Below are 27542 nucleotides of genomic sequence, written 5' to 3' on the forward strand. Positions count from 1 at the left end.
TTGATTTATTTTGCAAAGAAGAATAAGCAAAACGTTGTCTCTAAATCCTAAAAAAACATCCCAAAATACTTAGAACTGTAATTGTGGTAAAGGTACTGGTGAAGTAGTTATGGAGGGGACCTGAATACAAACACATGCCATACTTTTGAGATTTCCATGTATGACAAGAACTTAAAAGCTATTATTTTCCTTCCACATAAAAAAAAGAAACTGTGTGCATCTTCTTTATATTGTTGCATGGCTCACCTCAGCGGAACAATCAAAAATTGATGTGAAAGTTGATTCTGCTGTCAGCCAAAAAAGATTCTTTTATAAGTTGTACCAAGATTTAATGCAACACTTTGATATGTTTTAATTTGATGAATGTTGCTTTTAAATGTTGTTTCTCGCGTCCTTAAGAAGCTCAACTAGCCTACACTTCAATGGAAACTGAAATATTTTACAACAGACTCAATAAAACAAACTTTTATAACCTAAGGCGCAAGGCCATGAAAAGTACCCAGTCGAATACATGAAAGAATAATGCTGGTTTAAAACAAACAGTATTGTGAAATATGGTTTTTATAAAAAGCAGTAATAAAAATGGTTGGATATAATGATCTGAGGGTTTTGAGCACATTAAAAGAGGCTACAAAAACAAACTTGTTTTAGGCTGAAAGTCCTGCTGCTGGCAGTGTGAATATCCCCGACAGCTTGGCAGGGCCTCCGACTGCCGTTTCAGCCACTATCTTAATTTTCTCCTCAAACATGTGTAGGAAATTTACTGCTTCATTTCATCTTGTCACAAAGGAGCACTCTGCACCTGGCTTCCACTTTCCTCTGGTTGTAGCTTTCTCGGTTGGTCCTCCTCCCTCGTTGGGAAAATTGCAAAGCTAATGAGTTATTTCAGCTGAGACAGAATCTCTTATCAAGCCTGTCAGTGGCCTTAAAAGCGTATATAAAGCTGTACAGGGCAATGCATCGCAGTGTTCTCAACATTCCTCGCAAGCTTGCACAGAGGGTTGCAGTGGTTTAAATCTCAGACATCAGGCACCCTGGGACTTACCTTCACAGTGTTTGCCATCACCTTTGTAGCCAGACTTGCAAATGCATTTATAAGACTTTGGGGTGTTCTGACAGATGGCGTCGATGCTGCAGTTGTCTAGAGCCTCTGCACATTCATCCACATCTAGGAAAGAGCAGGGAGAAAGGGCAGTAAATAAGCTGTTACAGATAACCACGGATGTGTGTTGGGTCCTGTAGACCTTTTTTTTCTTAAGCACTTGAAGAAATAGCACATCCTGGAAGATGGAAAATCAACAAAAACAACATTCAATAGACATAAATCTGTTGCGTGCGCTTTATCTCTGAATTGATTTCCCTGATTTTTAGTCAAACAAAATCCTGCTTCTGAAATGTAGATCTTTGAATCTAACGTTCTTGCCACTTGCGGTTGTCTTGGACAGCCTAAAAAAAAAAAAGTAAAAATGAAAGTATAAACCAGCCAGCTGCTTAGTTCTGAACCTTGGACCTGCTGAAACAATATTAATTGGAATTGCAATGAAGATTAGGCTCCTGTCCAAAAATGGTCTACCTCTCTCAAAAGGCACCATGTCAGTGAATGTTTCCAGCATGTCATCATGGTGTCATAAGCTAGATTAACCCTGTCTAATCAGTGTGACGGCAGCTCAAATAAGCAGAGGGGGAGGATTTTGGACAGTAATGTAGTTTCTTGTCTCAAATTGAAACTTCTTTTTCAATTCGATAACTTTTGGCTCTGGAGTAAAAGCCTCCATATGCAGAACTGAAAACCTCCTCAGTTAAAAATCTGTGAGAATATGATGGAAGCTGAATACTTACGTACAAATGAAAACTGAGAAACAGTCAACTCTTTAGATCCTCATATTATAGTTATGGGCTGTTGGAGATTCCCGTGGTTTTGTAACATTGAATAAAAACACTACAGCATCATTGTTTACTCAAAATATTAAAACTAATTTATATTGAATTGCTTTTATACAAAAGAAACTCAGAAATTATTGCTACTGTTCTTTTGTTTTCATTAAAAAGACTGAAAAAAAATCCCATTTTGTTATACTGATATGTATAGAGTAGGACAAAGATAACAAGCTGATATTAGCTGGTTAGTCTGTTCTGGAAGTGAGCTTGGATTCATCTGCGTAACAAATATCACTTTCATAGATTTTCAGCTGCAGCTTTAAAACTGATGCCTGATCTTTATTTCTCAGTCAGAGTCAACAATGTTTCATGTCAGTTTGAAAAGACTCTTACAACACAAAAAGATTTGGACACCCCAAATAAGACAACTCTATAACTAAAACATCAAAGTATAATGGAAAATGGCTGGTACTACAAAACCAGCCGTTTTGTAGTACTTTATAACAAAATATTTATGCTTCTGAAAAGATTTATATAGCACCTCTAAAAGTAAATCAATTGTTTCTACTCACGTAATTATTTTTCAGGAATTTCATAGAGCCAACACTAACCTACTGATCAGCTCATGCATTCCTGTTGACTAATGGATAAAAATGAAAAATCATTTTTAAAACGATAATTGGCCAGCAGTCTGAAATACATTTCCTTCATTACAATCTTTCATCGAAGACGAATGTGCAGTCCATATCTACCCGGAAAGAAAGCATGAATAGATGATTTTGCCAAAATCTCAAAGCTGCTCTGGAGAAAAAGAAAATGTTATCAAAACCCTGCTAATTTCAAATGACAAAAGAAGCGAATATAAACAGATAAGAATGCAAATGGGTATAACCAGAAGCAAGATCAGGTTTGCCTTCACAGAGCTCCTAATCCCCCAGAATCTCAGTTAACTAGCCCAGGTGTTTGGGATTACTCTCCTGCACACAGGGGAAGAATGGCCTAATCAGGTTTACATAGCTCTCAAAATTCACTCTTATCACAAACCCTTTGCAGGAGTTTCCTGAGCCCAATGGGAAATGACCTACAACCTAAACCTCTGGGCTTAGCATATCAGCTACATAGGGCTACACATAAAGTCTGCAGGCGGCAAGGGGAAATGACAAAAACGCAGCAGAATATCAAGACTTTTTGGAGCTCATGTCAGTCTTTTGATATATCATCACTGACCGCCAATGTCAAAGATTTATATATTCAATTTAATATTGAACTCTGACCAACAGCACAACGTCTAACTCCAAGAAAATTTTGTACGCATCAGCCAATAAATGCAATATGGTTTATCAAATGTATTTTAAATTCTTTACCATGACTTTTTGACCACATTCATTTAAACGACAGCGCACCAAACAAGACTGCTTTGGAGAGCTACCAGAGGTGACTAAACATGGTATTTTTATGAGTACAGGATGTTCCTGCTAAAGGGTGTAACTGTACATGTATTCATAGCCAAGGTTTCACTATGGACCTTTTGGTTCGGCATGAATGTGCACCAAAATGATGCTGGGCTTTTTTTAAAACCTACAAACGCTTCAAATTTGTAAACTATGTTCAGACACAACTACAAAAGGAAGAGGTGAAATCACAAAGGAGCAAAAAAAAAACAAAAAAAAATCGCAGACAGACCAGAGTCTGAGGAGCCCACAAAATTGTGATCTCATCTAATCGAGTGTTTGCAATTAGTAATGAGTCTTTTATATTGATGTGGACAAATTTTGAACAACTCTTGTTTGATTGTTTTCATTCAGCCACATTGGAGGGATTTAGAGCATGAACATTCTCTTTAGGGTCATGCCACAACTCCTCAATTAGATTTAAGTCTTTACTAGGCCTTTCGAAAGCCTTTTGTTTCTTGAACTAGCGGTGGCTTTGATTAAATATTTGGTATAAATGATTTGTTCTATATTAAATGGCAACAGCAACATGGTATAAAGCAGTGATCCCTAAACCTGGATCTCCAGGGCCCAATACGCTCTGCTAGAGGCTTTGGCTTCATTTTCCAATGTAATCCGGAGAGAGGTATCAGCTTCTTTTTTGTCTTGTTTTTCACTTGTTAACCTTAGAACATTTCATTTAACAATCACAAGAGGAAAATTCCTGTTTTCCAAACTGTGGAAATTACATTTTATAAAAAAATAAAAACAGGTACTAAAAAAAATAAATAAAAATACTTTTCCCTGCATGTGCAAATAAACAAATTAAGAGACTTCATGGCTTTAGCATAAATGGCCCTTTCTGTATTTCCATCAGAAGCTTTATAGATCTGCCTTTTACAACATTAATCTAGGGAAAGTTTTTTTTATGGCCATGTTAAAAGTTTTCATTGCAATACAGTGAGGGAGCCACAGGGAGGAATTAGGGAGAAAAACCATGTGTAGTTTCCTAATAAGATCTTAGACTGAACTGAGATGCAGAAGTTGGTGTTACCTAATAACCCTAATTAAATTAAACTACAACAGGTGCAGAATTAAATCTAATATTTTATAAATAAATAGAGTATAACCATATCTAAAAGCTTTTTTTTCAACCAATTTGGTTCAGTTATGTATAACTGTTAGAGTGCATCTTTCAACATTTCTCAGAACACAGTATTCTCTGCAAAGTTAATACCATGTCTCTATCTGAGTCAACCTCAAAGCAAAAAACATTTTATCATTCTAACCTTGGAAAAGGGTTTGTACTCACAGAACACAGAAATTAAACATTTGTTTTCTTTTGTCTCTACAATGAAATCCAACCTGACACCGTACACTGGTGGATCTTAAGTGTTTTCCAATAATGATTTATCAACCTTCGTGAGTTTATGGTGTATTTTAGTATGTAGCACCGTTTCTGAGTAGGTGGCACATATTTTACAATTTTCCACAGTTTGTTGCAGGACTTTTGTCAAGCTTACATTGATTATTATGGAAGAGGGATACTAGCCCTTTAGCTTGGCTCTTCTATCCTGTCTCATGTCTTCTACACTATGAGCAGGGGCACAAGGGGTGAAGAAGTATGCTTTTTAATAGAAGAGGTATTAATCACAGCAACATATCTGTCTTACTGTCAGGGTTCTTGGTGCAAAGCTCTGTGGTGAGATTCATTGTTGCAGAAACTGAAAGAATTCGTCTTTTCATTGTGTTATTAATGTTCCCCTCTGGAGAACTTGTTCACTTTATCTTTCTGGTCTGCAAGGACCACTCACATGTTCAAATGCATTCAAAATCTGAATTTGGCATAAACATTTTGCAGAAGATGGATGAAGGATTCACCTGGAGAGCAGTCTCATTTTTCAGAATGAATACTGCAATGATCACATAAACATCACAAACTGACAAATACACACTGTTGTGTATTCAGGACATCCTTCTCTTTCTCTGTTTAAAATTCTAATCGTGTTTGATGCTTTTATTGCCTGTTGGCTGCAAAATAACAGCTCTGCGCTTTAGCTTATAAGAGTTTGGGATGTTATATAACTTCTATGTTGATGCTTGGCTTCACAGAAATCGGAGATAGCAGACTGCAGTCTGTAGCCCATGTAGGGCATTAAATAATACAGCTTCTGTGTTTGCCAACACCACCTGAGCTAGTAAAATCATGCAGCTAACCTTTAATTTATGATTCCTCAGTTCCTTAGAGTTGAAGTGTCTATTTCCAGCACTCAAGAAATAAAACATGGAGTCAACACTAAAACTTATTCGTTCATAACACAAACAATGCAGCCGGATACAAGACATGCATCCATGCACACTAACCACTAAGATTAATTCACAGTAACAAATTAATCAAGCATGTATTTTGTGTCAGACTGTGGAAGAAAACAGAACTGAAAACACACTTCCACTGAGAAGGAAGGAAAACTCAGCATAGAGATATGAACTTTAGACAGTTTAGTTATGCGGCTACACTGCTAACCACTATTTCACAGTGCAACCATGCTGTAAATCCCTGTTACTAAAACTGCAGGAGCTTAAAACTAAATATACGGTGCTGTAAAAAGATATTTGCCAGCTCGCAGGTTTTTTTCTGCTTTTGCTTTTTTTCTCCTTACACTTGCATGTTTTAGCTCATCAAATTAGTTTTAATATCATACTACATCAACTTTATTCATTTTTTATGTGCTTCAAAAGAACTACAGCGGAAACTAAGTGCTGCACATAACTGCATACTAAAAGCATATATTAAAAAGAAAAACATACATGACAAATATAGTATGACTGACAAAAATTAAGTGCAATAAAACAAAACACGAAAGAACAAATAAGGCCAAACTGTTACTGTTGTTGGAAGCTGAATAATAAAAATAGGTATTTAGACAAGTTTTAAAAGCAGGCTGAGAAGAAACCTCTCTAACATGCAGAGACAGGTTACTAGTTGAGGGGCAACAACAGGAAAGGCGCTGACCCCTCTGAGATTTCACCTGGACCTAAAAACCTGCAAAAGCTGCTGGTTGGCTGACCTGAGGGGTTGAGAAGAAGCTCAGAGGTACAGCAGGACAAAATCATTAAAACATTTAAAAACAAAAGTAAGAAGAAAGGTAATTTTTCTCTGAATATCAGATCAAATAACCAGAGAATACAAAACAATGCAGGTTTCAAGTGATAAGAAAATATCTATCCAAAACAACCTGGTCAAATGAGAAAAATCTTTTTTCCCTAGACCTAAACTGGTTGGGTCACAACAAACTACACAAGCATGATTGACAGTGCTAAAACTGTCCTCCTAGTTCAGATTGGTTGTTTCTAGTTAGCACTGGGACAAAGCAGAGAAGCTCAATTTTTTTTACACTGATTATCTGTCTAATACCATCCTGACATGATAGAGTAACAGTTTTAACAAATATGTAAAAAAAACCCCACATCTCTTATAAAGATTTAATGTAAAAACATGTCACACGCTAGTCCTTTTTCTGTTTTTCTGATTTTTATTCTGAAAATGTGTGTGATATAGTAATATTTTTAATTGCATAATATCTACTATACATTGTTTGGCATTTAAAAAAAGTTGCAATTTACACATAATTTCCAATAAATTGTTATTCTGTTCAACACAAGTCTAGTAAAACAGTAAGTACCAGAAGCCAATAGCTAATGAAAAATCCGTAATCCTCATATGAAGAAAATGGCACTGGAAATGAACAGAGATTCTCCTTTCACTTTTGCAAGAGTGCCAACATTACAAACATGTCATAGACTAACACAGACAAACTAGTCAATGCATTACTCCAAGGCTGTACTATTGCAATTTTTACTATCAAGAGGCCCCAAAAATTTAGCCAAAAGCCGTCATCTTATTCAAATTCTTCCAGCAAGAGGTCTGACGAGAATTGAAAGCAGAGATCATGTTTCCTCTTATAGCTCAATTTCGTTTGCTCTCTGTTAAATGCAGCATGCCATTTAAAAATCTACTTCTTGTGTAAAAATCTTGTAATAATCAAGCAGATTTTCTAAAAGTGAAAAGGTAGTCTCCTGTGGAATCAGATCCCAGGTTCAGCCTGTGAGGCAGAGTCCCTATCTACTTTTCAGACTGCACCTAAAACTTTTTTTTTTTTTGAACAAAACTTATAGTTGTAGTGGCTTAGGTTATCTTGAGTTATGGGCTGGAGGGCATACTACCATTTTTCTCACTTGGCTATTTTGTCCAACATAGAATTTATGCATTAACTGCAGTTAACATTGACTGGAAACACTGAAAACTAACAAGGACAAATAGACATTTTTAGATTTTTTCAAGATATGAAAAAACATAGATGGACAGAAGACTTCTAATACTTTCAACAGCTAAGATCTTTGATAAATCTTCAATATGAAGCTCACTATCTGAAGTACTCCCTCTATCTCTTTAGTACCACTGATGCCAAATGTAATGTTACATCTTCTGCCTCGTGTTTATCTTTAAATGAAGTACACATGTTGGGTGGTTTGCTAGGATAATTCAGTCTTTTGCATCAACATCTACAGCATCCACATTGAGCAATAAGGCTGTTTTCCTAGGTTTGCTAATGTTGAAGCTTTTCTTCACCAGTCATTTAGCAACTACCAGAGCTGAACATTTTACTAAGTTATTTGACACTCTACAAGGATATTGAGTTTAACATTTGATTTTTCAACTATGGGGTTATTTTTTGTATCTTAATTAGATGTAAGAATAAACAACTGACTGGTCAAACCAATTGAAATTGTTTGAAGTTCCCAGATTAGTGATAAAACACCTTTGTTAAATGTTAAATGGGTCTCACACTCTCCCGCTGTCTTTGATTTCAGCCAAGGAAAATCAAATAAATACAACTGAAGAAAGGCTGGCCCCATAAACTTGAATAATCCACGTCTGTCAGAGCACTGTTTAAAAATCAAGCCATGAAGGCGACTGGGAGCCTTCCAGCAGACACATGGACAACAAAAGCTGCATGTGTTGGTATTGCTGGAAAGCCAAAGAGGCTTTGCCATGGAAATAAACATGTCAGAACCAATACAGCTTTTTGCTCCAGTCCAGGAGACGATCCTCTGAGTACAATGTGTTCAGTAATGCTGTTTGGTAATTGACTCATGCTCTGAGATGAAAAGATTGTGTTTTTCATTGAGAGTTTAATTCTTTTGTGTTGAGGAATCACAGTTGTTGGAAACAAGTTGAAGCGGCTGAGAATGAAGTCGGCGCTTTGAGACAAGGATGGATAAACAACGTCAAAACAACTAAAGTAGAAAGACATGTTGGGCAATGGCTCAGATGTTTAAACAGTTTCCTCCAGGGATAGTGTCATTTTGAATATTGCTGCTCTTGAAGTACTCCTCTGGTTCAGGCACTTAAGCATATTAAATCCACAAATGGTGCGAGTCTTTGTTTAAACCCACTGACATCCTTGGAATATTGAATTTAATGATTTTGTTGGATGAGAGGAAGTCGTAGAATAATGAAAAACATTTTGCCTGGAAGTGATTCACACATGATGTTCTTCTTGCTCAATAAATTTTTTAAATTTGCTGTTAGACTTGCACTAAATCCCTGGACGTACATCTTTTTCCTCAGCAAAGAAGACTGATGACAGTAGGTTAGGGCATTTTTACACAGCCATGACAAATTAGGACATTTGGGTGTTTTTTTTAAATATATTTTTGGACATGGATATTTGATATCCTTCTCAACAATGCTGATTAATAACATTCATTCAGGAAATATTAAATAATAAAATTTAAAGGATCTTTTTTTTTTTTTAAATGTAACAAAAAAAAAACTATATCTGGTGAAAAATAATTTAGGTCACCTCTACATCTGTTCCTACTTTTGCTGGATGACATCAGGTGTGTAAGATGAGAAGTTTGTTTCACATTCAGTGGTGCGTTCACACCAATTTCGTGTGTCAGGCGCATCTGGTTAACATTCAAAGTCTATTTGTGGTCCATCGTGGCATGTTTCGTGCGTCCAATGCGGCGCGATTTTAAGCGTTTGGAATGTTTTGAGAGTTTGACGCGTCCGACAAATTGCCCGGCAACGCCTAGAGCAATTTTGACGCGTCTGACGCGTCTCCACATAGACTTTGAATGTAAACCAGATATGCCCAACGCGCAAAATGCTAGGTGTGGAGCAAAATGTCAAGCATCTGCATTCAAAGTGCTCTGAAATCAAACTTGAAGCATCAGATGCGTTTTTGACACGCATAACTCATTTGGTGTGAACGCAACCAAAGACTTTAGATTGTCTGCTCTTAACAGTTTACATTAGAGTGAGAACCACGGTGACATCCCAAGAGTTGTTTGAGGCCGTCAGAAAGAAAACTTTAGCAGCTTTAGCTAGATAAGTAATTTAAGAACGGTTCACGCAGCCATTTCACAGAACAGAAAGCAATACACAAGTGAGGACATTAAAAACAACCACTAACATGCTCAGCTCTGATCGTCCAAGCAAATTCACACAAAACTGTTGATGTGAAAGTAAACTCCTGTCCAATCATAAATCGATGGCAAACATTTAATATTCCTCAGAGGTGAGTAAGAATCTTTGCTCTCTAACAACAACAAGTTTGCCAGAAAGAATGAAGACAAAGACCAGAACTTCTAGAATAATCGTTTTTGGACCGAGTCTAAGATGTGATGTTGTACGTTTCGCATAAACCAAGTACAACATATCTTTATTGATTAAAACAAAGTTAATTTATAATGTTTATCTGTAATCATGCTACTTTCTTTTACAGAGACAAATAAACAAGAAAGACATCGATGTGAATATTTCTTTTGAACAAAGTAAATACTAAAGTAGGGCATCATTATTTTGCCCTCAACTGTAGATGAATCAAACAAATTAAATTGAAAAAAAAGTTGGTAAGAGCATTTCAGTGTAAACTTATTCTGTTTCTTTCAAAAGCAGGCCTCACATTAGAGTCAGAGGTGCCTAAGAGGGCTGCTGGCTGTGGAGGTGAGACCTTGTCAGAGGTGTGTTTCCTCCCTGATTTATGGGAAGGCCCCAGGATAAGCAGCGCATTTAACTGGGCCGGCTGAAGAGTGTGTGACCAGAAATGAGACTGGAGAAGCTGGAGCACAAGTGTGAGTGTGTGGGAGAATTGCAGGCCCAAAGGTGTGCAGTTCATATGCAGGGTAATGTTTACTTGGAGTTTTGAGACCCTCACTGTTTGCTTTGCCCCAAACCTGCTCCCCTTTCGACCCATCAACCGTGCTCCAGAGACAGAAATAGACTGATTGGAGACCCGAATATTGTAGCAGAACGTACGCTGCCTGCAAGCAGTTTCTAAATATTAGTCTATAGCACCAGAATGACTGATGCTCTTTACGGGAGCAATAAAAATTGTTAGAATAACAGATATATGTGTAGGAAAAGCAAAGTACAACTCCCTTTTTTTCCACAAGGTCCATTTCAGATTCCTTTTCATCAGCTCTTTGTGGTAGAAGAGGAAGGCTACTGAGTTCAAGACCTTAAAAGACTGTTCCTGTGATCACAGTGTTTGTCAAACTGAGTATAATTACAGAGAAAAGTATTGTAATTATCTATCTTTAAACCACACTTACACTACAGTTCAGATTGCGGTTGAGCAAGACGGAGTTAAGGTCTAAATAATACTTTAGGAACTGAGCAGAAACTCTGTATGGAAACAAAGAGTGAGGGTCTTCAGCAACAATTGGATTTCAATGTAATACTCCAACATTCAAGCCAGACATCATATCTGGAAATAAGCATTTTCTAAAATGGCAGACATCAGAAAAATCTGTGCATGTAAAAATATTGTCCAGTGAATCTTAAAATGTTCTGAATACTTAAATTTTCAATGTTTCACTGCTAACTTAGTGGCTGTATTTGGCAAGTACTCAGAGCTATCTAGCATTCTTTTTCTATTTCTATTAACTCTTCTCAATGAACAATAGTTGCTTTTGTGGGTCCTTCGTCTGTCACAAAGTACAGACTTTGGTTCAGTCCTCATCTAGCAGTCCTTCACAACTACAAGAGATGTTTTCCTCTTCAAGTCCAGAAAGTAAATGAATTGAACATGCTCAAAGCTTTGGCTGAAATCTGGTTACTGAACACTTATATATGGACCTAAAGATGAAAAACAAACAAATCAGATTCAAGATCTAAACTAAATATGTTTTAAAATTATAATAATAGATATTCTATGCAATGTCTGTTGTTTCTAATAGTGTGAATGACAATAAAAACAATTATTTATGTTTATTGACAAGAATTTTTAAGATCGCTTGAAGGGAGTTCTCACCTCATCACCTACATTTCTGATACAAAGCCGTCTGAATCTTTTTGTTAAAACGTGGATCTGAGAGGACCCTTTAAAGCACACCGGGGCATTTTTAGGTCAATCAGGGCAGCACACTGGCCACCCTCCAAACCACAAAGAAAAAAAAAGATTTAGATGAAATGCAGACGTCAACATGAGACAAGATTTAGCATCTCACCAGAGCTACTGCCCATTTTTCCCTCTGAGCTAATGAAGGGACATACTGTTGGCTGTCCAGCTAGCCTCTAAAAGGTTTTGAATAAAAATATCCACCGCTTCCATTTGGGATATTTACACTCATCCTTCACACACTCTAAAACGTTTAGGAGTCATAACCACTGACTGATCCTAGGCTTTCAAATACTGTGATCACAACTTCAGACGCCCATGTACCTCCCTGCTTGGACCACTGAGCCTCAGAATAATCCAATGAAAACAGAGGCGTAGATAGGAACATGCAAGATGAGATTCAGACAAGTTAGCAAGGTAAAATACATTATGAATGCATTAATTTTTGCCATTATATGCAAGGCATTTAAGTATAAGTAGTAAGCAGGCTTTTAGGGGCTTATTTCTTGCTTGGATCCACTCATTAGCGCTAATGTCTGCAACAAAATAACTGTTTTGTTAAGGTGCACACAACACATTTTGCATGCAGACCATGCAGCAAAAATGTTTTACAGTCAAGCAAAGACCTGAATAGTGCCAACTGAGGTTGCACAAAATACAGAGGCGTACTATAGGAAATTCTGTTTCATACAAAAAAACCCCCCACAAATTAACATAAAATGTCACAGTTTAACGTTTTTAGAAGCAACACAAAATTTTAGGAATTAATATTATAAAATTAAGTCTTGACTCAAATATCTAGTAATTTGAGAAAATGGCGTCAAATTTCAACTTACGTAAATTATTGTTTTATTTGTCCATTTTATTAATGTAATATATAGGGAATATAAAGTCTTTATTTCTCCAAAAGAGAATAAAAGTGACAAGGAGAAAAAAAGTGAAGTTTTTTTGCTGATTTAGTTTTATTTTCTATCATAAAATAAAGTTAAATTATCTGGAATAAATCTGATATTAGATTTGAAGAATAAAATCAAAAAGTTGAGAAAAAGATCAAATGTTGGGAAAAATTTTAAATGCAATGTCATACTGTTAGCAGCAGGTTTGATATGTGGGGAGTGTGGGTGGTCCATAGTTTGTTCATATGCGAAAAGTATGTTATTGTTATTAAATCCAATTCTAAAATAGGATTAAAAGCCAAAAGTTAATCAAAGGATATCCTCTACCGATTCCACTGACTCAGATCCCCCCCCCCCCATGATATATGCACAAGAAATGATAAAGAAGCCAGTCTAACAAGCCACTGTTGAAAATGGAAAAGACAAGAGAAATTGTGTGGTATTCATTAGAAGTCAGGAAATGGCTAAAATGATCCACATGTGAACCAGGTCTCTGTGTAAAAAGTTTAAGTGTGAAGAGTTTGCTAAACACCACTAAAACTAACTGGAACCATTTGGTCTTGTCAGATGAGACTAATATTCAGCTTTTAGTCTTGGTCTGCTTCTTTTCGAAATGCCAGGAAACTTTGATAAAGTTCAGGATACTTGAACTTTGAATAACCAGGACAGTTTAAATTCAAATCTGCTGAACTCAGCCGGCAAACTAAAAATTTGTCCTCCTGTAGAGGGTGCTGTATATGCTAAACCTGTATTATTGTGTCAATTATGGGAGGCAGTTCACACCAGCAAACACTGAATCTTTGTGCCAGCTTCTTCAATCAGTCAGCACTTCCATAAACATTTCATAGTCCTCTCAGTGAAACAGAAAGAACGAAAGCCTGGAAACATCAGAATAAAAAGCGTGTCATTTACTGAGGGTTTCTCTAGGTACCTCAAGCTCTGACTGAACAGTGGCCATTCTGTGATTTTGATGGTCCAGGCATCTGGTTCCTTTCCTTTACCATGTGTGGCTTTAATAGACTATGAGTCACAAACCTCCAGACCACCTCCTGAAGGAAAACACTTATTACAGTAATTAAGTGAATCGTAGAGTAATAATAAGTTCAATACACAGAAGCTAACATGATGGTGTCGTTATCAGAAGTCGTGTCTTGTAGATGAACATTACTACTAAAAATCTTTTACGAGGAGCTGAAGGGACAAAAAATAATTTGTTACTTGCAAGAGATTTTTCTTTCCTCTTAGCATTTCTCCTCAACTGTTAGTGATTTCTTGCAGCCTCATGAAGCATATTTTATGCGCAGGAAGGGTGGCACTTAGTCCAGCTGTGTAACATATATAAATCCAAGCAGAGCTAACTGACATGACACTTTCCACTTTGCACACAGCAATTACATTCATTGGTGGCTGCTTTGGCCAGATACAGTACCAACTATAAAGACAGCAAAGTAGCAATTACAGCACGGGTGTGATATTTTTAGTTGTTTCCTGTCAAACGGACGTATAAAGTGAATGCTTGTCTGTCTAAGCTGTAAAGCAGCTATTAACTACTGCTACTTGCAAAAGGTGGAGCTCAGTGACCTGGATGTGCAGTTCATTACCGAGCCAGCTCACTAACCTCTCGCTTGTAAAATGCTTCATTTCCTTTGGGTTCACTTTACTAACAGATTTAAAATCAGATACAAGTTTTTGCTCACATAAGGCTGATGGGAGAAAGGATTATTGGTCATAGGTTTCAACAGGGCAAAGCAAAAGTTAGAAATGCTAACTTTTTGCATTAAAAAAAGCGTGTCCTTTACTAAGCAATGTTTCTGAGAAGCTCAAACGTAACAAGGTATGATACATTTCCACTTTTTTTCCTTTAAAAGAAGCTACTTTGTAACAAAACCCAACAGAAATCTTTTTTTTTTTTTACCTAATTTGAGTTTTGTAACTAAGTTTAACTATTTGCATAGCACCATTCCAGATAAAAACCAAAGTGATCTCAATTAGCTTGTTTACTGTGTTTGACATAAAGTAATGCATACATAAATAAGTACATCACATAAAAACATCAGAAAGCTCAAAAAAACTTTACTAGTAAAGACCCTGAAAACATGACAAACAAAAACTAAATAAAATGATTATTTCTTATGTCTGTAGGTCTAAACCTGGATAAATGATATTAAAAACTTAGCGTAGACCTGCCTATAATCATTTAAAATAAAATAAAAATTGAATTTCAATTTATATGATCAATCACAGGAAACATACTGGTAATTGCTAACAAGCGAAAACGTCTATTCCTCTTCACATTTTGTATGTCTGCCAATGGTTTCAATGTGCATGAATCCCACATTTAACACAAAGCAGCAGCAATGTGTTAATAAAAACAAAGTGAAACCTTTTTGCATAGACTGTCTCTTGGCTTTGTTTACTAATTTCTGCCACAGATTTTTCTGGCAGAGGTACAGGAGATGTATAATTGGAGGACTGAAATTGGGACTCAAACAGGCAGAGCCAACAGAACACAAACTAAGTTTTAATGAATAACCAAACAAACTAAGGGTGCTTCAAAGGCACATAATCCTCAAAAAGATCCTTCAAAAAATTTCAAACAGAACCCAGGAACTCAAAGAGCTTGTTATGAAAAAGTATGAGGAAAAACAAGGTTCTTTAAAAAGGTACCACTCAGAACGACCACTATGTATATAAACTGAAGAACTGATGTACAAGTCAGACTGAAGGCAGGTGAATGCAGAAAGATAAAAACATAATCTAGATTAAAAAGTCAATATGTTAACAGAACTTGTACCGGTAATTAAAAACTAAGGCTGTAGGAAAACCTACAACAAATCATAATGGCTATGTCAATAATTATCACATCATCATGACGAAGACGTGATCTCAGTGACAAATTGTGATGATCATTGACATCAAGATTGGGGATGGAGGTTATTTGAAAGCAGAATTTTAATGCAATTTCACCTGAAATGTTCTAGTCTATGTAATATTGCATCCAAGCTGTCGTTTGGTATTGGAACATTGCATATATTGACTATGTAATGGGAGAAGCAATTCAATATACAGTGCAGGTCTTTCTGTGGATCCACTTAAGCCATGGGTCCCTGCAGCTCCTCCACAGTTATTGTAGAGAGTTTTTCCTGAGTGAGTGTGAATAATCTCCCTTTCTGAAGTTGTAAATTAGTTTATCTTCAAAATATACATATATAGCATTTGGAAGATACAGACTGCTTAGTAAAACCATTTCTACACTTATGAATAATTTATTAAACTCATTTTAAAAACAAAGAGGTGATTTACAGATTGAAAATAATATGTATACCTACTGTAAATGCCTGCATGATGGATGACAAATATGAAACCAGGGATTCACCTTTCTATTATTACAAAAACAACCTGAAATGAACTTAAATGTGGAGCTCAGTGGGGTTCACTAAATACAGCAGGGAATTGTATAGTTTTTCCCATGCCCTTGTCCATTTAGGAAGTGTCAGATTCATCAGTGAAGTCATTCCTCTTTCTGCCCACAATGCACAGGCCAGAGCCCACCAAATAAATAACTTGGCTTTTTTCATCTGGATTCCTGGATGTATTGGGGCTGGATTTTTCCATTACTAAGCAGAATAAGAGCATTTCCTTTCACTTCCAGCAGTCACTAAAACTGGCGCTTACCATTAGGAATGTAAACATGCACAGTCTGTAAACAAGGCTCTTTCTCCGGCCCCCAACCCCCCATTCCAACAAGGCTGACCAACATAGACTGGCCTAATAATGACGCCCCTCCCTGACCCCACAGAACTCTTAAAGACAGACGCAGCCCCATTATTCAGCCCCGAGGTCACAGAGAAGAATAAGTGGGAGGGCAAAAGAAGGAAGGACGGATGGAAAAACATCTGAGATCTTCTCCACAGTTCCCCAATCAGTAAGTCATAAAACACGAAAACAAACGCAAAGTCTGTGATGCGACCGCTGAATGGATTAATAATCTAAAACCTGGTGAGTTTGGCTGGGGTGCTTTGAGGTCTCACCAAGTCTTCAGCTGACATACAGGGGTATCAAAATATGAGGTTAAGACTGAATGGTTATTTGAAAGCAGGATTTTAATACAATTTCACCTGACATGTTCTAGTCTATGTAATATTGCATCCAAACAATATTACATGAATGGTGGTCAGAGTTCCATCAGTACCAACTCATCAACAGGGATGTCATCAATAAACTACCACATCTGTACAGGAAGGCCATGGACAGCGTGACAGAGGACAGTTTTCTACATTTAACCACAATGCCACATTAAGAGAACCATCATTTGGACCACATTGTTTAGATTAAAGTGCATTCTGTATTTTTCTGTACCGTAAAGCCTTGAGTTTCCAAACCGCTAGGTTCAAAGTTGTTGTGGATGTACCAAAGAAAGAAATCTGGGTCGCCAAGGTCTCACCAGCTGCTGATAAAGTGTTTTTCTGAAAAAGGAAAGGGGGGAAAGGTACCTTGAAAGAAGCTTTCAATAGCTGATAGGTTCCTTACGCAGGGTATCTGCTGTGTCAACACATTACGGTTTTGTTTAGCAGTGGCTCAATGTGTGCAGATAAAAAGAAGTAGCATTATTGATTATTTTGGGGATCATTGCATACCATTTGGCAGTAAGGTTGAGATTCGGATCCAGGAATAATTTCTCAAATCATCTGGATTGGCAGCTATTAGAAATTGAAATAGGTGGATTATGACAATGTACATCATAAAAGAAGGAACAAGTTTTAAACATTTAAGCAAAGGAAACATAAGGTTGTGTGAAGATAATTGGAGAAAATTAGCAGGCATGAATATTTTCAGATTCTTACTCTGATATTTGAGGAATTGAGGATGCTAAATTATATAGCAAGCTGTTTTTGATATACAAAAATTTGATCAATTTTGTATTTTTATCTATTTTCTCCAACTCTACTTAAAAGTATGAACAACAAATCCATTTAGCTTTCTGATTTTGAATATTTAACAATGACATTGGATTTTATGTAGATACTATTTCACATTATATCATTGATATTCCAACATTCTGATATTTTAAGTAAAAAATTGTAAGTAGAAGAGGATAAAAATCTTCTTCAGCAGAGGTCACTTCCACCGTCTCAGAAGTTCAGCTGACATTAAACTTCAATCCAGCTCTTCTGCAAGTTGTTTGATAAACTTATTAGACCTTGCTATGCATCTTGTTTACATACACATTCAAGCCATTCTTTTTGTATTTTTTTTCTCATTACTGATTTGATAAAGTATGTTAGTACTTTCAGAAAGATCTTATGCTGTTGTAAGGCATATTCCAGCAACAGCGAAAGAAAATGCTTCTTCGAGCTTGGGTTATTCAGGGTGTGGGAGCATGAATGGGGTGAAACTGAGTTTGAGAGCTTGGGGTGAGTGACCATGGCGGTGTCAGGAGACTGGGAACACCCACTATGATTTGCTGGTTTCTGGGGTCGTGATGGCTGGCGGTTGTCCCGTTCTTGTTGCAAGCAAGAATGGGATTTACTAATGAGTTAGACGTTTGGGTTTAACTCTGCCTGCCCAGAGTCTAGCAATCTCCTGAAAACGTCGGACCAGAACACAGCATATCAAACAACACCGGTTCGTGCCATAGTGCTCAGAGAAAACAGGTCATTAAGGAGCTGGAGGATTTGTGCCAGCGCCTTGGTGCCCACCTCTGCATCCGTAAGACATGCAGCACAACACAGCAGTACGCCCTTTCAGGACAAACTGGTTCCCATTTTATTGCTTTCGTTATGCCAGACGTGGTTTGATTTTATAACGTCAGTCACACAATTAAGATACCAAATTTTTTGCGTTTTTTTTTTTAAAGATTTTATTGACTCTAGTGTCTAGTGTTCAGACAGGAAAGTTGGTAATGAGAGAGGGGGAAGACATGCGGCAAAGGTCATCAGGTCGGGAAACGATCCTGTAAAATTATGTTTTACAGTGAATTCTTTCTCCCACAAACTCTGTGGCGTTGCCTCTTCTCTGAATATATAAACCATCTCTTAGTTGATGAACTTGTTTGTCTAACCAACAGAGATACAAACAAATTAAAGTCTGCAAATTTCAACATTATTTGCCTCTCCGTTGTTAAATTATATATCAGGAAGGTTGAGATGTGATTTCCTTTCTGTGTACAAACTGTCTCTGCAAAGCTTTACTAAACTGCATGCTGACATCAGCCACTACATTTTATTCACATAGCAAGGCTGAGCAAACAAGAGGAAAACCTTGGATTGTGTATGGAATAAACAAGGTCTTTGTTCTGCCTGGTTTCAGGTAGTTGCACAAGGTATTAGGAATGACATCAGTTTTAATTATCAAAGAAAAGCAAAGGAGGGCATCTCAAGAAAAGCTAAGTTCAACATATCTTTGCAATCCTCTGTGATCATTTTGATTTGCAGCAGGGTTAAAAAAAAAAAAAAAATAGACACAAGACACTTACTGGTTAGTTACAGGCCAGACAAACTATATGAACGAATTTAGACAAAAATTTAAAAACAAGCATAAAAGCATGTTGATTGCTTTTCAGCTTTTTCACATTCCTAAAGATCTATCAGGTGACGTACTGAAAAGAAATCTACTTACGCTAAATATGACAATGAAGACATAGGAGTGTTAATTGCTTTGTGATTGTTCAATCCCTTTTTAATAAAGCTTGTGTCTTATCAGATGTAAATGTGTGAGAAAACTAATGCATGACATTATGTGTAATTAATCTTTCATTAACCCAAGCAACCTTTAAATAAGCATTGTGGAGATTTAGGCTTATGGTTTTAATACAAGAAGAAAAGAAATCACTTCCTACTAGGTTAAAACACCTATAAATGCAGTTACTGTAGAAAATACCAAGTCAAATACAGTCCCTTGCAAAAGTATTCATTATCACAAAACAAATACACTCTTGAAATCTTATATCTGAACTTTTTGTAATCCACCTAATTTATTTAATGAGAAAATAGTAAAGCTACATGTGTGTAATCTAATCTCAGTATAAATCCAGTTGTTCTGTGAAGCCCTCAGAAAATATCAGTGATCAAATATCATGAAGGCTGAGGAACACAACAGACAGTTCAGGCAGGCAAAGTAAAGTTGAAGAGAGGTTTAAAGCCAGGTCAGTTTAAAAAACATATATCAATCTTTGAACAGCTCACACACCAAATAAAGAGAAAGGATTTACAAAGACATTAAAAGAGACATTAAAACCTACAAAGAAGCTCTGGAGGAGCTGAAGTGATCAACACCTCAGGTGGAAAAATCTTTAGACAGAAAAAGGCTTAGACTTAAACTACTATTAGAGATGAGTGAAAAGAAGAAAGTCATTGTTAAATGAAGCCAATAACAAGTCGACTTTGCATGTTGCTACAAGCCGTGTAGGAAAACAACAAAAACTTTTTCTGTGGAAAAATGTTTTCAAGTCAAATGAGATCAAAAAGTTAAGTTCTTGACCTTCATGCAAAACGCCATGCGCCATGCTCAGGAACTAACACTGAACAACCAAGCCCTACAGTAAAACATGTTGGTGGTAGTATTATGCTGTGGGGCAGAGGGAGGGGAGTTGGCTCGAGTTAATGGAAAGATGGATGAAGCTGCACAGGCCAATCTATGCCAATCTTGGAAGAAAATCTTTAAGAGCCTGAAGAGACTGGGACACAACTTCACTTTCAAGCAGGACAATAATCTTGAGCATACAGTCAGAACTACAATGGCACAGTTCCAAGAAAAGCTTCAAGTGTCTAAATCTAACTGAGAACTGGCAAGAGATGAAAATTCCTGTTTGCAGATGATCTGCATGCAATCAGAGCTTCAGCTATTTTACAAAAGAAGAGTGGGCAAAAGTTTAAATCTATAGATGTGCAAATTTAGTGTAGACACTTTCCTCACTGGGGATGAATACAAATGCACAACACACGTTTTAGATGTGGGTGCGTGTGGGTGTGTGTATATATATAGCTAAACATTCACTTAAAGAACATAAATAATGTCCCTTTCACTGTAGAATTATCACAAATGATAAACAAGCTTTGAGGAGATTCCTCGAAACTTGACATTGTAACATAGCAATATGGAGAAAATTCCAAGATGTATTAATATGTTAGCAAGTACAGTATATTGACTTGATGCAATTGTTAACATTCAGTGGAAAAAATCTAGTTTCCTGAACCCAGAGTTTTTGACATTTTTACAGAAAACAATCAGTCATACATTTAATGTTTTAGACAGAATTAGATTTTTTTTTTTCACCACTCTACTAATGCCAGGATAATATTGATAAAGTCTCTCTTCTCATGAACAACATCCACAGCTTCCAAGGAGCACCAGTTTCAAACAATTCAATGAAACTCTATTTGTCCCAGAGGGGTGATTTAAAGGAACAGATGAGATGCTAACATTTAATTTCTGCTTAAAGAGAAACTGGATAGGTAACCTCCACCCACTCATCAGAGAGTGACCCGGGGTCACAACAAAGCTGAACTTACCTCGAGCGCTCTGATCATAATGAGAACGTGAAAAGCTCCTAGAGTATGCTGATTGCAAAAATATATGTACTCTGTGCATATGTACGCTTTCTTGGAAGCATTTCCTTCCAAGAAAGCCTGAATAAAGAACATCTTTTGTTTCTCATTTGTGCACGACACCTAAGCAGACAAGTAGGCACTTTTAAGTCTGCTTGTTTTAAAGGCAAAGTCATTCTCAGAGGAAGGTTTGACAGTTGCTTATCCCACTTGTACAGTGAGAGGACAGAGCAACAACCATGCAGTCAGTGAAATGAAAAGTGAATATGACGAGAGACGTTAAAGTGGTGTCCAAATGTCGAGGCATTATGACTCGGCATAACAGAAGGCAATCTCTGGCCACCAGTCTTTTTTTCTCCCTTTCTGATAAACAGCACAATCTACTGAGTTCAAGGCCACAGCGATTGGCAGGAGTAAAGCTCTGTCTGAATGATCCTTTCAACCTTCAACTCTTTCAACCAAAGGGCATAAATATGAAGTCAAAAACTTTATTTTAAAATGCCTTGAAAAGGTATTGGTATTGGTATCTTTTTCACATGACAAGCACAAACTTACATATATCTTGTAAGGAGTAACAAACCAACCCAAAGTAGCGCATAACTGTGAAAAGGAAGGTAACGCATGCATGGTTTTCATTTCAAAAGTGTAGTATGATTTGTTTTTTGTCTTATAGGGAGATTTTTTTTTATATACATGTTGATCTCTGCTGCTCCTCCAAAGGTAGCATGGCCCTCTTGATTTCTAGAGGCCTTCCTTGCCAGGCCTGTCAGTTTAGGTGTCTTGCAAGGTGTAAAAGCGCTGCAAACTATTTTCCTTTGTCATATGTCAATTCGTCATTACTGCTGTACGTTTTTGACTCATGAAGACAATAGGAGGCTGAAGCTACTCTATACATTTATTTTTGACCTGTTTTTGTGTCATTTAATCTTGAAACTTTTCTTGCTAATATTAAATGGAGGCTAAATATTATTAGTGTCAGAAAGGTTAAATATATCTAGACATTACACTTTTCTGATTTTTATTAGGAAAACAATTAAAATCACATTCCTGTGCCATTCTTTTTTTTTTACGTAAACTCTTGATGTTTAGTGTTCCAGTGTGACATAATGCGAAAAAGTCGAGATTTTAATATTTTTTAAAAAGGTATGAATTTTCTAAAACAATATATTGCTTTCTAAAAAATTATTTAAAAATTAAACAAGGTGACACAAGGATGTCATCACAGGGAGAAGATGCTCGTCCATACTGTCATACAGCAAGACGCTTTGTACTCAAAAATAAAATCTATTCAGATTTACATAGTTACCAATTAAGCTAAAGCAGGTTAACTAACCCTAGATAGAAAGTGAAAGGCCTACTGAAAACCCACACAAGGAGATTGCAACAAAGTTTATGATTAAGAACGGAAGGTTCTTGCAATCCCTCCAACATTACAAGCCATAAAAATGTCAAAGCTTTATGAATGGAATGAGTCTTCCATCCTTATTCTGACAAATTAGAAGATTATGAGAAAACTTTCCAATATACATGCATGGGCCAGTTGAAGATGTCAAGGTTTGTCACAGTTTGGGTTTCAAAACACCAAAAGTTTTATCATACTGTTCCTGTGAGTCAGTCCTTAATGATGATGAGATGATAAAAAGAGAGAGCTTCATACCAAGCTGTTTAATGGAGGTCTTATTCTCATACCTTGCAAAATGGATGAGAATTTAAAATTATAAAAGCTATACTTATGGTTACACCTCAAGCTGTTGAAAATATCTGAGAAGTACAAAAACATTATTCCTTGCATTTTTATGAGATAAAATCTGGCCAAAGGGTAAAAAGTGTTTTTTTTTTTGTTTGTTTTGTTTTTTTAAATTCTCATTGCCATTAATAATTATTGACCTTCAAAGGTTGTAAAAACCTCTTTTTATTAGTATAGCTTGTTGCTGCACACTGTCAATCAGTTGGCTGAAACAACACTCCCATATTTTTCTCTTACTTAGAAGGCAGACCAGTTTGACGGCGTGGTCATGTGTGAGTGTGTGTTTCAAGTGTTGTTTGAAAGGAATTGTAATACTGCAAGCTGCTTGAAAGTAATAAAACAAAATCCCTACAAGTTATAGAATAGAATAGAAGTATTTTATTCATCCCAGCAGGGAAATTACTTCGCAGTTACAGCATAGAGACAAGACACAATAACAACTACCACTGAGTAGTAGTTGTAGATAAAATAAAAATAAAAATTTTAAAATAAAAATTCTCTTATTAAGCTAGCATCTAGCAAATATAAATGCTTCGGTAATCTGAATTACTGAAAAACTTCTGTCTGATTTAATGTAAAAAATAAATCTGCCTCCAAAATCGTATGTCTTTCTATGGAGTATATTTAAATATAATACAGGGTTTTCTCACTGTGTTATAAGCCTGGTGGGCTACCAGGCTTTACTCGTGCCCCCACCAGGCTTAGCACTGCCTATTTAAGTTTTTTTTTTTTTTATGTTTGCATATTTAAATACTTTATAGTTTGTGTTTATTTATGCATCTTTCAATAACACATACTGTAATTATCAAGTGATATTTTCAAATTTCATGTCAACTTGAAGCATTTTTTAAATCTCAAATACAAGGTGAGCCGCTGGATGAATTACTGCAGAGAGCTCCAACTACTGGGCTTAGCAAGTTTTCTGGGGAAAACCTTATAATGTATTTCCAAACCACTGTATTTGTCTTTGTTGTACTTGAGTGAAAAGTACAGTTGCCTTCTTTCAGCAAGATAACAGTGTTAGCAACAGGCATTTCTGGTTCACAGTAGTTCCAGAAACTGATTCGTGACGTTGCCCAAATGTTGGAAGAGTCACTGTATAAAGGCGCTGCGGTCTTACACAGACCTGCTGAACATCTGGTCATGTCAGAAGATAAAGAAGAATGGATAAAAGTCAATGAAATGGAGCTCTGCTAATCATCATCTGAGATGATTGCAATGGCTGACAGAGTGGGTATAATGCAGTCACTGGATGCATTTGACTAAGAAAAAGCATGGCTCCTTCATTAAGTGCAAAGGAGAGGAAGCGGGGACAAAGCAAACAAAGCAAGAGGAGAGGGGTGAGTGAGCGTTGGGGGATTTCTTCTTCCCTTCCATCGCACCCAGCCAGAGCAGACTCAGTTAGCATCTCAAGGTAAGCCTCCCCGTCACTTGGGCCTCATATTACTAAGGCCGCTCGGTTCCCACAGTGTGTCAGGGCCTGCATGTGGCCTTCCACCCCACTCCGGCAGCTCTCCGTCTTTAGACCCTCAGGGCCCCGGAGCAGAGGTTACACCAACACAGCCAGCCACAGCAGCATGTCAGCCCCACACCAACCGTTGCCTTGGTGCCACCGCAAGAGATCCTGACTCCTTTCGAGGGGAAAGTGATTTGCCATGACGTGTACAGCTCCCTTTTTTTTTCTTTGCTCACTTGTAGCTCCTCTCTCCGTGCATTTAATCTCCCCTGCTCTCATTTTTCCCCCTCTTTGTCATTCTCTCCACCACATCCTCAAATCTTCCCTGTCTCGTTCTCTCTCTCTCTCCTCTCCCACTCCCTTTTTTTCTTTGAGTAATGGTTGATGCCAGAAACAGTGCCATGATTAGAATGGCTTTGATGAAAGACAACATCTGCACTGAATACTCAACCAACAAATTGCATTTTTTTTGTTTTGTTTTTTGTTTTAAACCAGCTATTGTTCATCTCTTTCTGGTTTTCTTCTTTAAACCACTTCCATTTTTGAAGACTTTTCAGCATCTTGGAGTTGTCATCAACATTAAACCACAATATTTATTTGCAGTTAGGCCCACAACATGCTCACAAATAGCGTCAGAGCCGCAGCAAAGGAGCACGCTTTGCACCGATAAACAGGAACCGGAGGAGAAGTCGATCAAGTGGATCGTCCGGAGCATTTCACTCGGTGACCAACAAACAGGTGCATGTCATTACAGCCCCGCTTGCTCCCAAGGAGCATTCCACGCTACAAGGAAGTGTGTAATCGATGTTGTGGAGAATAAAGTGAGAAAAAAGTAGTTCTAATTGCAAAATGTAAATATTGAGTTTTCCCACAAGTGGGGGCAGACCACCCAGGATGCAAAATAGTCACCCACCCCCTTTCTCTCTCTCTCTTTTGCCGACCGCCCGAGAGATGTCTTTTTGTGAGTGCAAAACATCACTGACCACAATCAGCCACTCACACACAAACCATGATGTGTCTTTGCATGCAAATACTCGGGTAGCTTTGCTCGGCGTTTGTATTGTGGGAAAATTAAGTGATGAAAACCTGTGAGAGGGGCTGAAATGAGAAAGAAGAGAGGATCAGAGAGCCGAAGGTTTTACACCGTGTCTTTTCTTGTTCCTGTAAGGTGGTCGGGTCAGTCTGGTCTGAATGAATTCTCACAAGATGAGGGAGGAGGACAGCACTCTACAGTGTCTGACAGACAGAGACTCCACCGTTTGTGTGTGCGTGTGTGTGTCTTGCAGGCTGGTGTCAAATACTTGTCTAGACTGTGACAAATACCTCCCCGTATTCTTGCTACAATTACCTGCAGGATTACCTACAAAACGCAACCGTTCACACAACCGATGCCATCTCAAGATCAAAGCAAGCAGCTTCATTCCAACAACAGCAAACTCAGAAAAAAAACAACTTAATTTAAGTCTCACTGTGGGTTTTTTTTTTGTTTGTTTGTTTTTGTCTTGGCAAGTCTTCATAAATATAAGCAACTGTGCAGATTGACGCAGCATGAATGACAATAAGAAGCAATTAAATAATTGCAAAATGAGACGTAGAATAAACAGGAAGCATCTGCTTCAAAAAAACTGGAATTGAAAAACTATAGATCTTCTTTTCAAAGTAATCATGGTTTGCCTGATTCAGATCTGTGGTGCCAACACTGTCCACCCTTATGATTAACATGGAACTTCACGTCTGTGGTTTAGACTTCCAAAATTATTATTTTTTGCACGGTATATACCGGTCTCTGGTGTTTCCTCATTTAAGAATGCATTTTCTCAATTATAAATTTTACATGACATTTTTTTACATTGTTTAACAATAATAATGCACTCTGTTATTTTTAATCTGTAAATAATGTTTCATGAATAATGTCTGACAAATAAATTTTCTGCCCAACCAAATCTCATTTGTAGCATTTTAAATTCTATATTTTATTAATAATTTAAGATAGAAAAGTAAGTTTTTTTTGTGTCCACTGCAGTGCACAATTACTAAGTAATAATTAAAGATGCACTGATCACCCTTTTCCTGGCCAATACCGATTTCCAGTTTTCTGTTAGGTCTGTTCTGCTGGTACTTTAAAAAAAATACAAATATTTGTATTTTTTGTTTTATTTTGTAAACAAAAATAAATAAATTTAAAATGGAAAGATTTCCCACATTTTACATTAAAGCTACCTGAACTTTTGCCTGATTTTTATTCAACTCAAAAAAGTAGGTGTTCATGGTCCTGGATTACGTTTTTCTGGGTCTAAAATGGTTTAACTCACTTATTTTTTTTATGCATTTTACAAAAAGGATAAAGGAAAAATTGGCCGATTGATTGGTGCTTCTTCAGTAATAATAAATCCAACCTTGCTCCTTAGCCCTCTTTCTATCCCATGACAACAAAACTTAGTTTTGGCTTTTGGTTGTTAAGTGCCACCCCCAAGATTATGTGCCCCCCACCCCCTCAAAAAAAACAACAAAAAAAAAAATCTGGCCACCCGTTTTGAAAACTTTCTGTGGGCGCCCCTGATATTGATTCTAAGTGGTTTGGACACGTGTTTGCTTTCAGTCTGATTAATTTAGGCACATGATCGGCTGCAATTAGTAAAATGAAAGGCACTTGGAGGCGACAACTTACCTTGAGTGGTTTTACTTCCTGAAGCTGACTGTTGGACAAAGGCGACCAAAAGGAAACCCACAAATCCAAGGCTTGCGCGTACCAAAGCGTGCAGATACATGGTAACTTTTCCTTTACTTCAACACGACAGGAACACTTTCTGGGATCTGCGATGCGCAGGAGCACACAGAACATAGAAGGGTGTGTGTGGCAGAAATATAGTGTCTTGCTACTCCTCCTGAGCACCCGCTGACAGGATACGGTGCGATCCTCTTTTTTTTTTTCTTCTCCCCCCTCTCTCTCCTCTAAACGTCTTCTTATTTCAGTTTAAAGTGATCGGGGTTGAGGAGAGCCCTACAACGCGGAGCGCAATAAGCCTGTTCTGTTATCATGGTTCGAGCTCAGAGACGGTGCCAATTTAAGAAAGAGAGAGAGAGGGGGGAAAGGAGCGAGAGATGGAGTGCTCGACGGGGTCTAAAGGGGGAGGAGAGAGGAAGGAGCGTCCGATCAGTGCTCTTGACTCCTCCGACG

At 37.3% G+C, this 27542-nt stretch overlaps 1 protein-coding gene across 2 annotated transcripts in view; it reads right to left on the minus strand.

The window, feature by feature from the left end:
• Nucleotides 1-27542, minus strand: part of scube3 (signal peptide, CUB domain, EGF-like 3) — a 114008-nt gene extending 86466 nt beyond the window's left edge. For both annotated transcript variants that reach the window (XM_032575639.1, XM_032575563.1), the window contains exons 1-2: nucleotides 27033-27542; nucleotides 1046-1168 (exon numbers count right to left, since the gene is read on the minus strand). In XM_032575639.1, coding sequence (XP_032431530.1) covers nucleotides 1046-1168; nucleotides 27033-27132 — 223 coding nt within the window. In that variant the 5' untranslated portion in view covers nucleotides 27133-27542. The remainder of the gene's footprint in view (nucleotides 1-1045; nucleotides 1169-27032) is intronic.

The sequence above is a fragment of the Xiphophorus hellerii genome, chromosome 1 (assembly GCF_003331165.1).
Source record: "Xiphophorus hellerii strain 12219 chromosome 1, Xiphophorus_hellerii-4.1, whole genome shotgun sequence".
In the NCBI taxonomy this organism is placed as follows: Eukaryota; Metazoa; Chordata; class Actinopteri; order Cyprinodontiformes; family Poeciliidae; genus Xiphophorus; species Xiphophorus hellerii.